At 47.9% G+C, this 15,497-nt stretch overlaps 1 protein-coding gene across 13 annotated transcripts in view; it reads left to right on the top strand.

The window, feature by feature from the left end:
- Positions 1-15,497, top strand: part of HECTD1 (HECT domain E3 ubiquitin protein ligase 1) — a 559,621-nt gene that overhangs the window by 531,750 nt on the left and 12,374 nt on the right. For all 13 annotated transcript variants that reach the window (XM_085627391.1, XM_085627395.1, XM_085627387.1 and 10 more), the window contains 2 exons: positions 8,793-8,943; positions 12,810-12,954. In XM_085627391.1, coding sequence (XP_085483517.1) covers positions 8,793-8,943; positions 12,810-12,954 — 296 coding nt within the window. The remainder of the gene's footprint in view (positions 1-8,792; positions 8,944-12,809; positions 12,955-15,497) is intronic.

Here is a 15,497-nt window from a genome sequence, read left to right as displayed (position 1 = left end):
ATATCTGCAAAGCAGCTACATGGTCAACACCGCACACTTTCACTAAACATTACTGTGTAGATGTGCAAACCAAGCAACAAGCTAGTGTGGGCCAGGCTGTACTAAAAACACTATTTCAAACCACTGCAACAGATACCGGTGGTCGCCACTAGGGTTGGGAACTGCTATTCAGTCTATGCAAAAGTGTGTAATCTGCAGCTCATATGCCTCGAACGGAATATGCTACTTACCAGTATGCATCTGTTCTTGGCATGTAGAGCTGCAGATCTACACACGCCCAGCCGCCTCCCCGGCTATATCTGTTCCAGTCTATCTTATTTAGATACAACACACATGGGTTTCTTCACTGTTATTACTACGCTCCATCTTTCCCTGTTGGCGAAAAACAATCTGAGGATGGAGCCGAAGCCCATGCGCAATACGAACCAAGGGAGGAGTCACCGACCTCGTGACTTCCAAAGACTTTCCAAGAGGAAAAACAAACTGCAAACATCCGGGCCAAACACCAGATGGCGATCTATGCAAAAGTGTGTAGATCTGCAGCTCTACATGCCAAGAACAGATGCATACTGGTAAGTAGCATATTCCTTACCCGTAACTTGATTTTTCTCCCGTAGGAAACCATTGACTGCTTTTCTATGAAATTTCTTCTAAGTGTCGATTTTGCAAACTTATAAATATTCCTTAAAAATCGCCTGTATAACTTAAACGCAGTTTCTCAACTGCTTACAGGTGTTCCACTAGTGCTGGATCCAGGATCCAACACTGACCTAGAAAAAGTAACCATAACCCCACTTCCCTGCTAAGTGAATTTCCTTCCATAGGATAACATTGGGGATTTGATTAGAAAAAGTTTCGACGTGTCAACTTTTAAAATAGCAAAATATTGTTTAAAAATCACAACAGTAACTAAAATGAAGTTACTCACTTGTTTCCAAGAACTGTCCCAGGACTGAATCTAGGATCCAGTCCTGGAGTTAGAAAAGTAATCCTGAAAGTAATCAATTGCATATAACTTAAAGTTCCCGTTGAGCTCAATGTATTATTGTGTTTGAAATTGTGTTGCCTATTGCAGCAAACTGTAACTATTGCATTCAAAAGTCAATTACCTATTGCAAAGTATTTAACTAAAGCATCTCATTCTGAGAAAGTATATTTTGATACCTATTGTTGGTTCTAAAATAAAACAACCATATATTTTTTATACAAACCATTGGTCTAGAGTTCTGTTCTTGAGTGTGTGAGACCATTTGCTGACTGAGTGTGTACAACAAATGCTTTACACTGTCCTCTGATACTGCCTTACTGCTCGACCAAGCTACCACTTTAGAGAGTAAGGTTATACCTACCTTTAGCCTCTGCCAAACCTCTGGGGACTGTGGACTCTGTGCACACTGTACCTATTTGGGAACCGTATATACAGAGCCACTTTCCTACACTCCACCATTAGTCCACAATGCAAAAGGACTATGACTCTACTTGAGGTGGTGTTCTTTTGCCGGTGGGTTCGAACGTTCGAGTGGCAGATCCAGCAACAATTTCTCACTGGAAGCGTCTGTGCCAGTCCATCAATATTGAAACCGTTGCAAACTTCTTCAGTGCCAGCTGCAAAGACTTTATAGCGGCATCGGATCCACTTTGAGCCGCCACAATGAAGAACTCTCGGGGGATTGGCAATGGGTGTTAATACCACGAACCTCCATAACACCCTCTCCACATCAAATCATCAGGTAGTACCTAGAGAATTACTTAGGGGGTTGTTGAGAGAACAGTAATCTGCTTCCAGTTCTGCCCCAGATGCTACACAAAATACCCCCCTAGATGAGCCCAATGAGCCCTCTGCACTGCCTGAGAGGCATTTCTGTGCAAGAAGACCACTCGATACCCAAGAGAACCACTGGGCACACCACAGAATGCAGCACCAAGATTCACCCAACATTTTCAATCTGAAAGAGACACGTTAGTGATAGATTCCTTACCTTACAATATCCCCAGGCGTCAGACTGGATCCGGAAAGTTTTTGTAGCAGTACCCCTGCGCGTCAGTAGGTGGCGTCATGCGGCTCTGTGTCCGTCGCTGGCATCGTAAGCGCTGAGATTACGTCACGGAGACTACTTAGGCGCCACCCATGCGTGCTGACGTCAGTTCTTTCTTTTTCCGCGCCAGCAAGTGCCGATCCGGATAGAGCACGTACCTTAGCCACTTTTTGACTACTCTTTTGAGACTGTTTGTCTCTTCTCTCCCCCCCCCCCCCTCTCTTTTTCTCCTGGTGCATGTAGGGATGCCTGGATTTAAGTCTTGTGGGGCCTGCCGTCGCAATATATCGGTGGCGGACCCTCACGATGTTTCCCTCTACTGCCTGGAGACCGACCACGACTCCCGGGACTGTTGGGCCATGGCCCCTAAGGCCTTGAGGGAGCGGTGCTGGAAACTGCTGGAGGTTCCAACGCCATTCCTACCTGGGATCCGCATTGGGAGACTGCACTGCACCGGCCCAGCCCCGGCCAGCGCCGTTCACGGCGCCATTTCCGACGCTGTATGTTCCTGCTCCGGGTCTGCCGCCGCGGCCTGTTCCTCCTGCAACAGAGGTGGAGGATGACTGGGAGGGGTCCGAGGACCCTCTTGCCCGTCAGTGTGACTCCGAGCAGGACTGGGTGGACGACTTGGAGGACGCTGGCGACCTCGATGTCTCTTCTGACCCGGGGTTTGCCTCTCCCCCGCCTGCAATGGAGGAGGGCGCCTCCTACACGATGGTGCTCCGTCGGGCTGCTGAGGTCCTCAACCTTGATCTTTCTACGGTGGCCCTCAAAACTAACCTCCTCACTGAGGTGCTCCAGGCGACGTCTACTTCGTCGGAGCCACTGCTTCCCTTCAACGACGCCCTCACGGGCACTTGGTCGCGGCTGGCCACGGGGGCCCCTGTGGATAACAATGTCGCCAGGCGTTACCGCCCGGCGCCTGGTGACCCCACGTTTCTGACCACTCATCCCACGCCTGAGAGGCTGGTCATCCAATCCTCGACGTCGTAGAGTGCCTTTCCCACGGCTCCGCCGGATAAGGACTCTAAGAAGCTAGAACAGTTTGGTAAGCGGTTGTTCTCTATGGCCAGCTTGGGGCTGCGGTCTGTGAACACCGCCTGCTTGTTGGGCTGCTATTCCCACGCGGTGTGGGATACGGTTGCTCAGGTGTTGCCTCAGTGTCCTAAGGAGGTCCATGCTGTGCTTTCCCAGGCGGTTGCTGATGGTAAGAATGCAGCTAAGTTCGCCATTCGGTGTGGCAGTCGTCAACCACCTTCAGACTACGGCCGACCTCCTGCATTTGCTGGGGTTCTCCATCAACGTGCCGAAGTCGCAACTGAGTCCCTCTCAGAAGCTCCCCTTCATCGGAGCGGTTCTGGATTCGACTCTGTTTTGGGTTTATCCTCCCGAGCAGCGAGTCCGGGATATTCAGGCTATGATTCTGATCTTTCAGCCTCTGTCCCGGGTTTCAGTCAGGATGATCCTCTGGCTTCTGGGCCTGATGGCCTCCTTCATCCTGCTGGTGACACATGCCAGATGGCATATGCGGGCTCTGCAGTGGGACTTGCAGGTCCAGTGGGTGCAGCATCAGGGCAACTTGTCCGATTATGTCCAGATCTCGGAGGGCACCTCACGGCAATTGCAGTGGTGGATCACGAATCGCGATTGGGTCAATGGCAGATCCCTCTCCCTTCCCCAACCGGAGCACACAGTAGTGATGGATGCGTCCCTCCTGGGATGGGGAGGCCACTTGGGAGAGGCGGTGATCAGAGGCCTCTGGTCTCCGGCGGAGTCCCGGCTCCATATCAATCTGTTGGAGCTTCAGGCGATCCGACTTGCACTGAAGGCATTCCTTCTCGCTGTCCGGCAAAGTGTGGTGCAGGTGTGCACGGATAACACCACCGCCATGTGGTATTCCAACAAACAGGGCGGGGTGGGGTCCTGGACCCTATGTTAGGAGGCTCTACGCCTCTGGACATGGCTGAAAAATCACGGCATCACCTTGATGGTTTAACACCTGGCAGGTTATCTGAATGTCAGGGTGGACGAACTCAGCCACTGGTGCTTGATGGATCACGAATGGCGTCTTCACTCGGAAGTGGTGCAAGGTCTCCTTCTGCAGTGGGGAGAGCCATGGTTAGATCTATTCGCCACCGAAGAGAACGCGCAATGTCTTCAGTTCTGCGCGTTGGAATTTCCAAGGCGGCACTCGCTAGGCGACGCTTTTCGTCGCGAGTGGAGTTGCGGTCTATTGTACGCCTTTCCGCCTATACCACTCACGACTAGGCTCCTGCCCCCCTCCCACAGGAGAGTGGCAGGCTAGGGGGGTACCCACCCCAGGGAAGCGACCCATTGGTTCCTGACCTCTACCTACCTGTAACGCCCCTAAATTTTGTATTTAGGGGCACCCTGAACCCTCCTTCCTCAGATCCCGAATCCGAAACAAGCAAGAACAAGAAGAAAGAAGACCTGCCGTGCAGCTGCTAACAAGAGGAAGACACCAACTGACTTGGCCCCAGCCCTACAGGCCTGTCGACCCTCGAACCTGCTCCTGCTAAAACCCGGCGTCTCCAGTGGTCAGCAACCTTGAAAACCCCGGAGGACCTGACTGCCTTGTGACTCTAAAAGACTGGGACTCCCATGAGCAGTGGTTCTGCTCAAAGCAAGTAACAAACCCCTGGTGCAAGCCAGGAACCGCGACTCCTGCACACTCTTCATCCGCCAATCCTGGCCTGTGCCAGAGTGGACAAAGACCACGAGGACGTCCCCCCGGCGACTGTGACCAAGAATCCAGCACCCAAGGACCCTCCTGGCGACGCCTGCAGCCTCAGAACCTGGGACCCCTCCAACCGCGACCAGCAGAGGGTAAGATTTCCCGACGCCAAAAGGCACCTGTTTACAGGAAATGCACCAGGGCTGAATCCAGGATCCAGCCCGAGTTAGAAAATCATACGTTAAGTAACTGAAATTGCATTTACTTAAAAACTCCCATTGAGCTCAATGTTATAATTGTGTTTAAATTGTGTTGGATACCTACTGTTGGTTCTAAAATAAAACTACTATATATTTTATATACAAAACAATTGTCCTAGAGTTCGGTTCTTGAGTGCGAGACCATTTGCTGACTGAGTGTGTACAACAAATGCTTTACACTGTCCTCTGATACTGCCTTACTGCTCGACCAAGCTACCACTTTGGAGAGTAAGGTTATATCTAACTTTAGCCTGTGCCAAACCTCTGGGGACTGTGGACTCTGTACACCCTGTACCTGTTTGGGGACAGTATATACAGAGCCACTTTCTTACACATTACTAATTAAAAGTACTACCTTTTGGGGTCACTACTGCCCCAAAGTTATTTACAAAGTGCCTAGAGATGGTTGCTGCGCATCTGTGCAGAAAAAAACTATTCATGTGTTTCCTCACCTGAATGACTGGCTGATCAAGTAGACAACAATGCCTAGCACACCCTCATCCGTGTCCAAAAGCTCGGGGTCACCACCCATGCGAATAAGTCCCAACTTCAGCCTCAGCAGAACCAGTTATTTTTGTGGTAGCACTTAAATGCTGTCACAGGAAAAACCTACCACAACCAACAGAGAATGATAGCATTCTAACAGCTGCTGCCTGTTTTACACAGAGCATTTCCCCTCCCTTTATAGATGGTGTTGAGATTGGCGTGTGGTACTATTGTGGTTCAAGTAGCAGTCCCACAACAAACTGGAAATGCTCCATATGCAGTGGTATCTAGTTAGGCAGTTATACAATTGGTAGGGTTATTAGGAGGATATAGTGTTGGTAAAGGCCAAAACGCCAACCTCTCCTATGGTGGAGCAGCAACAACTTGTTTATGGGCAGGCCGTTCCTCATCCCCTTTCCACAAGTGACCATTATTAGATGCTTCACTTATGCTTTGGGAAGCACATCTCGACCATACAACTGCACAGTGTACCTGGATTCCACGGCGAAACACTTGCTACATCAGTTGCTTAGAACTCATGTAAACCCTGGTGATCAGAGCTTTCCACATGCTGATTCAATGCATGACTGTCCTCATATGGACAGGCATTGTGACAGCTATGTACTGCATCCAGACACTGGGGTCACATAGACACCCCTCAGCAGTCTGTGTTGGCTCAGACAATACGGCATTGGGCTATTTGCAACCCAGTTCTGCTCCTGGCAGATCATTTGCCGGGTGAGGAAACGGACTTTGCAGACCTGCTAAGCTTGACACATCCACAATTATACATGTGGGAAACGAAACCTCGAGTCCTCCAACAGTAGTACTTTCCAACGTGGTGCAGTGCCTTCGCAAAAAATTCAAAATGGTAAAGCTTTGCCTCCAGGTAACTATACCCCTAGTCCATGGGTAGTGCACTGTGGATTAATCAATCTCATTTGTGGTCAGAAAAATGAGGCCAGTATCAAGGGCCCTCATTCTGGTGGCACTAATCTGGGTGAGACACCCATGCTGCTCAGTGTTTCTAAAGATGTCAGTACATCTGCATGAGAAGCTTCAACTGCTGCCAGATTTTTTTATCTCAACATCAGAGTCAGCTCAGGCATCCAGACCCCAACATTTCAGTCAAGCGATCTAGCACTTGAGGTCTTACAGTTTGGTCACCTCAAACTCCATAAGAGTTCCTGCAAATCCTGCATGAAGAGTGTAAGCCTACTACGCTTGCCTGCTGCGCAGCCATGGAAAAGGTTTGACAACCACTGCATTAACAAACTCATACACCCCCTTACATCTTCTGTGCAGGGTATCGTCTTCTGTTTCTTACATTTGCATAAAGCAGGATTAGCATACTCGTATATCTTATTTACATCTAGCTGCGGTTGCAACCTCCCTGCAAAAGTGGCAACACTGATCACTCCTTAAAATCCCTGTTGTCAAGGACTTCTTGGAAGGCCTCAAAAGAGTGATCCCTTCAAAGACCCCCATGCTGGGGCCCACTCTTTGAGCCTATGCGCTCCTGCAGTTCTAGTAGCCATTACTTCTTTGAGGTGCATCGGTGAGCTGCATGCCTTACCCAGAGAAAAGCCTTTGATCCTTGCTCGCTCATAGGGGTAGGGTAGTCACTGAGACTCAAGCCCAAGTTCCTTTCAAATGTGGTTTTTCAGTTTCAATGTTACGCCAACTCTTGAGCTGCCCATCTTCCCGCCTCTAGCATAAAGGGTTTTAGGGTTTTACGTACATTAGACATTAAGGGGGCGTCCATGTATTACATCAATAGAATCCAATCCACGAGTAAGACAGAGCAATTGTTGGTAGATTTTGCTGAGCCACACATAGGAAATCCGATTTCTCCGACTGGCTCTGCCATATAAATTGGGAAATGCATACAATTTGTAATTCAAATGTCAAGTGTATGCTGTTTGGGTTGCCTGCAGGGCATTCTGTGCATTACAAACAGAGCCACTATAGCTTTCTTAGGTAACATTCTCTTAGCTGACAATTAAAGCTTGCTACATGGTCAACCCCACACACCAAACATTCCTATGGGGACATCTTAAGCTGTACTTGGCCAGAATGTGTTAATAACGATATTTCAAACATCATCTGCTCGCTAGCCACCTCTGAGGGGAGGAACTGTCTATGCAGAGCACCTGCGACACACAGAAAATGTTACTTACACTATAACCAACTGTTCGTAGTGAGTAGTGCTATAGATTCCAATGTGCCTCCCCAAAGCCAGCAGTGATCACAGGTGCTCTCAACACTCTCATTTAACAATGGACCGTACTTAGCTCCTCTGTCTTCTATATTCCGCATACACTACTCACCTGCTGAGTGGAAACAGTCTGAGGAGAAGCCCTGCTGCATTGTGGACTAAGGGCGGAGCTGCCACAGGCTTTGTGACTCGAAAACAATAGTCCGCGCCCAGCACTAGATAGGAGTTTGCAGCACTACACGCTATGAACAGATGGTTAGAAAGTAACATTTGTATTTCCTTCATATTAGACTACTTATGGGGGACCGCACTCTTAACAGACCTGTTAAAGCCGAATGTGTTTTGTACCGAGCCTGGCTTTGTAAGACTAGTTTTCCCTGTTCTTAAACTCTGCCTGATGAACATAGTAAACGCAACACCTCCCCACCATTTAAAATGTAGGGTATCTGAGGTTTTTACTTTGTGCTTAAAAATGAAATGATTCTGTGACAGCATGAGATTAAGGGACAGTGTATCCACATAGTAGCTCCCTGTATGAGTAGAGGAACCTCTGCATCTCTTCCTGATGAAGTTTAAACTCTGAAGTGATGCTCGGTGCTAGGTCATGTACCTGGTTGATCTGCTGGTCATGCTGCTGCTTGTCTGCTAACAGCCATGATTTCAGACTTTAGACCATTAAGATTAAGACTGTTGCAGCCCTCCACTAGTCTCTTTCAGTTAGATGCAGAAAAAGTTCTGTCTGAAAAGCTGTTTCTCATTGAAATATGTGTACAGATATGTAATAAGGGATTGCCTCGGTTCCTACCAAAGGTAAAAGATGCATGCTAAATGCGATGCAGCCGAGTTCTTCCCTGGCGATGACACACTTTGCAGCAATAATAGCGGAGAAGGGCGCAGGTTAGAATTCTTCCTTTTCTAGTTACTGTGCAGACAGCTGTGCAGCTCCAGCAGATGTGGCTGGTTTCAGATGCTCTGTCTGGTTTGTGCAGAGCTGGATGTCGAACCTTGGGTTACAGTAGAAGGACTCCATGTTTATAAATATGTACTGCTCTCTTTTGCCCAACACATCTAACCTGCTTCTGTTCTGATCCCTCCAGTTGGCTTCAACAGGGTGTTCCCTATGGAAAAGCTGAGTTCTTTCAGTCATGAGGAAGTTCAAATGATACTTTGTGGGAACCAGTCCCCGTCGTGGATCGCAGAAGACATCGTCAACTACACGGAGCCGAAGCTAGGCTACACTCGGGACAGGTATGAGCTTGGAGCTACACCAAGGGAGAGTCTGGGCAGGGAGAAGGGGGTGGGGTCTGATCTGGGCAGAAAGCTACACCTTGGAGAGCTCAGAGCTGCTCACAGTGCTTAACCTAGTGAAGGGGGAGCTTTGAACAGTGGTGTTGCTGGTCAAGCATCTCAAACTGCGCTGAACCTTGGAGTGGATAGTCTAGGGACAGTGCTAAGAGGGGTTAGGTCCGGACAGAGGGATACACTTGAGAAGGCTTCAGACTGTGCATTGTGCTGAGCAAAGCGGGCCTTCTGCTGGTTCTATAAAGGTCATAGATAATGGTGTCTGAAGTGTTGGCAGATGAATGAGGGACAGTAGATAAGATCATCTAGCAGGTGGTGCCTTGACAAGGAATGAGGGCAATACATGATGCTATATTGGGGGACTGTGTCTCCAGGTTGAGTGACAGTAAATTATGGTTTCTGGTGGATATTTCTAAACCCATATAACTAATCTTTTTAATTGCCTGTACGCCAGACCAGATCTAGAACTTATCGTAGCAACCACTTCAGTGCTCCGACAGGAGGTGCCATTGGCTCCATGGTTCCCTCACGCTGCCCCAGGAAGTGACAACATGGAGTTGTGTATAGCAACAAAGAACGAGCTGATGGATGGAATGCTTGAATTAATCTTAGCCGCTGGCGATTACTTGGGTATCTCGTTCTACTCTGTCATTTTTCGCCTAACCTGCAACTCTAGACAGCGGTCTGCTGAATGCAAATCAGTACTGACCCTGCTCCTAATGGAAACAGTCCATCCCAACCTGCCAGTCATGGGGCCCTCCATACAGAAGCACAAACAACTCCAGTTTGTTTTCAGTTTTTGGCCTCATCAATATCAGCACGATACTCACAACTGGGCATACCCGTCTCACTTAGGGTGTCAACTTCAGCAAAGAACCAGTTGATCGATGGAATGCTTAAATGAATCTCTTGCGATTGCTTGGGCCGCATTTTTTCATCCTTCATTCCACCCTAGACAGAGGCCCTCCTTATGCAAAATAAAAATCTTGGAAGCAGTCCATCCTGCACCTCCAGGCATGGCCTCCTCCAGGTGGGAATGCAACTAATCTCATACCATTCTGGCCTGTTTTGGCCTCAGTGTTAAGGGCAGCACATTAAGCAGAGACCCCTTACAGTGCCAACTGCAACTGCAACCAAGATCAGAGTGATGGAGCCTTGTATAGGTTCCACCCCTTCACGCTTTCAGTTTTTTTCTTTCTACTCCTTCCAGCATGAATCTGGAGCTGTGTTCCCTACTTTGTCACTAATTACCAACTCCAAAACAGTGTGCTAGGGAAAATATATCCTCTGTAGACCACAGGCTTTACACTGTGCTGTGACTGCAGGAAACGGATATATGTAACAAATGCACACAATTTGCTTGTGGTATGTAGTTACGAGAACGGTGATCCCTGGTTGTTCCAAAGGCAAACTGGGAAAGCTGTACGTTGATGAGCACAAGAAGCAGGTCAGGTCGTACTCCAAGCAGCGGATCTGTTCTACTTCACCATCCTCTGGTAAGTAGAAGTCAAGGGACAAGTTTCACCCATAAACATCAAGAGGGATTCATCCCAGTCTTTTCACTTCTGCTAAGGAGAGAGAATGCAGAGTCAGCACTCAAAGGACCAGACTGTTTCCATCGTCTCTCAGAGCCCCACCCAAAGCTGGTCCTGGCTTACCATGACTTCCCCAGGACGTCATTGATCCTGCAGCAGGTAGAGACTTTAAAAGAACTCATGCTGCCGACTCAGGGGCACTATTCAAATTTCCACCAGTGTGGTGCACCCCGGGCCCGACTGACCCCTTGGGACCTCTGCTTGGTGCACTACTGGCACATGTACATGTCTCCACTCATGCTTCAGAGGCCTTATTGGTTCCAGCCGCTCGGGCCTCAACTCCAGTGGCACCTACTCTAAACCTGATGCCAATCTCAAGCTGACTTTGGCCTGCACCAGGCCAAACTCTCTCTACGAGATCACGAAGGTGAAGCCTTCCCCTGTAGATGAACATCCACTGATACAGAATTGTGCTCCGTGCCAGGTCCCCAACTGAGGAGAGTGCCTCCTGTGCGGTAGTAGCCCACAGAGTAGCAGAGGTTTTAGATCTTGACTGCTGTAGAGAGAAAGACAAATCAACTGACAGGAGTTTTGTATCCTGGTCCTGCTACCTCGGAAGCCTTACTGCCCTTTCACTTGGATTTGACAAACATTGATAGCAGCCTGGTCTATGTGGTGTTGGGCTCCCCAAATAAGTCGACCTACCCCAAGGCTGTGACTTTCCTGACGCAGCACCCAAATCCAGGGAGCTTGGGGAGCACGCTTTCACGAGCAAGGTAAATCCCAATGCATTCCTTAGTTCACCTCTAGAGAGTCACAGCACATTGTGGCAAAAGAGTCTTTACAGCACCAGTTCGACGCTGCGGTCACTGAATGCAGACCGCCTTCTTTCACACCACATACATGCCTTGTTGGCTATGGCCAGTAAGATCTGCCAAAGCCGTCAATGCAGCTAAATAAATCTTGTAGGCTGGTCTATGCAAAACAGGACTGTTTTGATCATACCCTGGGCACCTGTGTCATGATCAAGTGTCTCCATCAAGCCTCCGGTCATGAAGGTGTCAAACTTGCTTTGCCACCTTGAAATGGCTCGGAAATTTATCTGGATCCTTCATCCATCTGCTCAAAGAACGGTCCTCCAGGTACTTATTCTATCACGCCAGGATTATGTTAAAATTCTGTATTTGGAGGATGATAAAGCTTTCAAAAGACCCATTCAGGTGATGCAGAATGCAGCTGACAGACTGCTAAAACATGCAGCGACCACTCCTCTTTTGCGTGAGCTACACTGGCTAAGAGTGAATAAACGTATCCAGTTTAAAGCTCTCTGTTACATCTTCAAAGCAAGGGCTGAGGTTGCCCCCGCCACATCATTGGCTTGATAAAATCATGTCTGCCCGCAATCTAGCAACCTCTTACTATGCACAGTTGCCAGGTTTAAACAATTTGGTATGGGAGTTGTACCTTGATGTACCTTTGCCCAAAACTCTGGAACGCTTTACCACAGCATCTGATATTCTGCCCTTGACTGACCATCTTTCGCAGACAATTGAAGACGTGGCTGTTCTAAACTAGCTGGGCCGTGACAACTCATGCCTGTTGTTAAAACTCCGGGAAACCCGCATGGGTTGCTGCCGCGCTATCCAAGCTTCTTAATCTAATCATGACGAGATCCACCACAGTATTTTCCAATGATGTACCAGCATGTTTTTTATGACTCTGCCGTGTAATAGTTCCATGCCTTTAGTTGTTAATACTGACTGCACTGGATCACTTTGAAGACAGCAGTGCTATGGCCTGCTCTTTAGGTTCTCTCTCTCTGCCGTGAGATAGTTTCCACCAGAAAGAGCGTTACTGAAGACAAGAAACGTGTCCATCTGGAGGGTTGGGGATCAGACATCGTATGAGGGCAATGCAGTTTATTACAATTTCTGAAGGACCGTTGTATGTGCAGATTAATATGAGAGCAAATGTATGGTACCTGGAGGGGTGGTGTCGTCGTGTGAATGAGGTACAATGTTATCTAGGTTTTGTGTGCCTGTTATCAAGAGCAATAAAGAATAGTGTCTTCAGCGACGTCGTCTGCTGGACCGCAATGTGTGCATGCGAGGAACAGTGGAGGGGAGATGTGTGCCCTTGAATGTGCGCAATCAATGACTGGATGGGAAGTGTGTGCTTGTAATTGGATGCGATGTTGGCAGTAAACCGTGATGTATGCCAGGCTGATCCCTGCCTGTGGACATGCCGAATCTCTAACCCAGACTTTTCTGTTCCCAGTCCTGGTTTCCTGCGCTTTGTCCGAGTGCTGTGTGGCATGTCTTCTGACGAGAGGAAAGCTTTCCTGCAGTTCACTACTGGATGCTCAACGCTTCCACCTGGGGGACTTGCCAACCTGCACCCTCGCCTCACTGTGGTTCGCAAGGTATGTCCCATCGTATGATCTGTACTGTGGCTGCCTGTGGTATTGGTAGTCCTAGTGCAGTGTTGCGTGCAAGTAATAACACACAGCAGTAATATGCACAACATCTGGCACGCATGCTGCATCTCGAGGATCCTCTCATAGGGCTGGATTTAATCACATATGCATATGCATAATTTGAATCTTCTTACTGTAAAACAAGCATCTTCATGTTGGTTATGGCTTCAAGGTGCATAAGTGAGCGGGAAGGCTCTGTGCCGTTTGAACCATACGCGGAGCTACCACCAGGACACAGGTCTGCTTTGCACTGATCCTTTGTTTGTTTTAAAAGTGTAAAAAGCTCCTTCTGGTGTAAACCTTTCTATTGGCACATTGGCTGCGAAAAGGAGCGCAAATCTGCAGGAGGCCACAGAACTAACTGCAAGTTTACAAATCATCCGTAGTTCATTCTGGCCATGTGTCTACTGATATTAAAGCTCCGTATGTCAAGCTTTGCACATTTTCATTTTAATATGCATTAATAAATATACATTTGTAAAGTGTGAAACAGTCGCCCCGGGGCATCCTGGTGCTGGAACTGATAGAAAACAGCCAGAGGCTGTTTTGAGTGATTTTTCTGAATCAAATATAGTTGTGTACCTGATATAAATTAATGCATATGAAAATTCACAGAATGTGAACCATGTCCGAAAATGCTCGGCCTCCCAACATAGTGATGCGGGCATCCTGCAAAAAAGCCAAGTTGGATCAGAGGGAGTGGGAGTAAAATGTCCAGGAAGCTGATTCTGTAGGTAAATGGAGCTTGCTGATGGTAGAGATTCTTTAATTGAATGAACATTGTGACAGGGAGCCAGAGAAGGAATTGGTGTGTCTGATGCCCTGTTGTCTGCTCAAGTTATAAACTAGAGCACCCTTTTTGTGTAAGTGCACACTTTAAAAATAAAAAATTGGGTCTTTGCCAACCTAACCACCGTGTTCTGCATAGTTGCAGTCTGTGTGTTAAGAATGGAGGACGACCAAGTTAGCGGGCATTCACATGTTTCTGCTCAACACTTAAAATCTGTGTGGGTGTGAGGATAAAAGTCCTAAGCATGGTTGTATGCCCTTCGACATTTTCTGGATAAATACGTTTTTTCTTTTAGTGGATTTAACAATCATGGAAGTCCCCTGGAGGTGCAACATGTTATTTCTTTACAAAGTTTTATATAGCGCGAACATGATCCCAAAGGATATCCAAGCGCTTTACAACTGGAGGGAAGGAAGGTAATAAATGTACAAAACAAAAGCTGTCAAAAGAGAATAAAACAACTGGTGCATAGCGAGATAAGAGGGGAGCAAATGATAGGTTAAAGAAGAGTAGCACCCTGTGCAGGATGTAAGGCTGGAAGTCCAATGACTTAGAGCAGACGATCCAAACCCATTTAATGTAACTACTTGATCATAAGGAATCTTTTACCTTCCAACTTGAAAGTAACCGTGGAGGAGATTCTCCATTCTTCCGGTGAGAGAGAGTTCCAGATCTTCGGGGCAGAGCCAGAGAAAGCTGGGTGACACATTCTCTTTTTGCGAAAGATCTGTGGTTTCAAGAGGAAAGAGTTAGCACTTCTTGAGGGTCTACCACCTCCTTATAGTTCTAGATTTTGCGCTAGATAACTCTGGGTTTTGAGATATAGGGCTTTGTGAGGCAGGCAATCTTTAGCTGATTTCGAGCTTCATAGGGCCACCACTTAAGGGATTTTAGGACTGGTGATAGGTGCGCATTTCTTTTGGTACGCGTAACCAATCTGGCAGCGGTGTTCAATGATGCCCTTAGTGGGGCGAAGGTATAATTGGGGAGGCTGCAGAGCATAGCACTGCCATAGTCTAGCCTCGGCAAAACAAGTGCTTGGACCACCTGCTTGAAGTCATCTTGTGGAAGGAATGGTTTGATATTCCTGTGTATCCTCATCAGGTGATTAGCTCTCTTGCACACATTGTTGATACGATTCTTCTTATTCAGATGCTTGTCCAGGGTGATTCCGAGAGATTTGGCCGAGTCAATAATGAGGGGGGAGCAGTTGAAGGCAGTGAGGTGGTTCATCCAAAGGTCTATCTTGGGGATGTGAGACGGAGGAGAAATGAGAAGGAATTCTGTTTTGGGGATGTTGAGCAGGAGGTGGTTCTCGGTGTGCCAGTTTAGAGTAGATGTTAAAGTAGTGTTGAGTGATATGATGTTATCCGGGGAGGAGATTTTCAGATAAAGTTGCGTATCTTCCGCATACATATGGAAGAGAATGTTTGTGTTGTTTAGTGCATTAGCTAATGGTTCCAAGAACAAGTTGAAGAGTATAGGCGATAGGTCGGATCCTTGGGGGACCCCCATGATTACTAGTGAGGGCTGGGAGAGAGAGTGGTTCGCCTTGACTCATTGTGATCTGTGGTGGAGGAAGGACGAGAACCATTGCAACACCCGAGAGGCCCATCCTGTTCTTTGGTTTTGGTCAGGCATTTTTAAAATGTCATCCATCACGTGAGTGAGAGCCGATTCAGTGCTGTGCCCACTCCTA

This window comes from Triturus cristatus, chromosome 9 (assembly GCF_964204655.1).
Source record: "Triturus cristatus chromosome 9, aTriCri1.1, whole genome shotgun sequence".
NCBI classification, from domain to species: Eukaryota; Metazoa; Chordata; class Amphibia; order Caudata; family Salamandridae; genus Triturus; species Triturus cristatus.
This window is presented reverse-complemented; position numbering and strand designations above follow the sequence as displayed.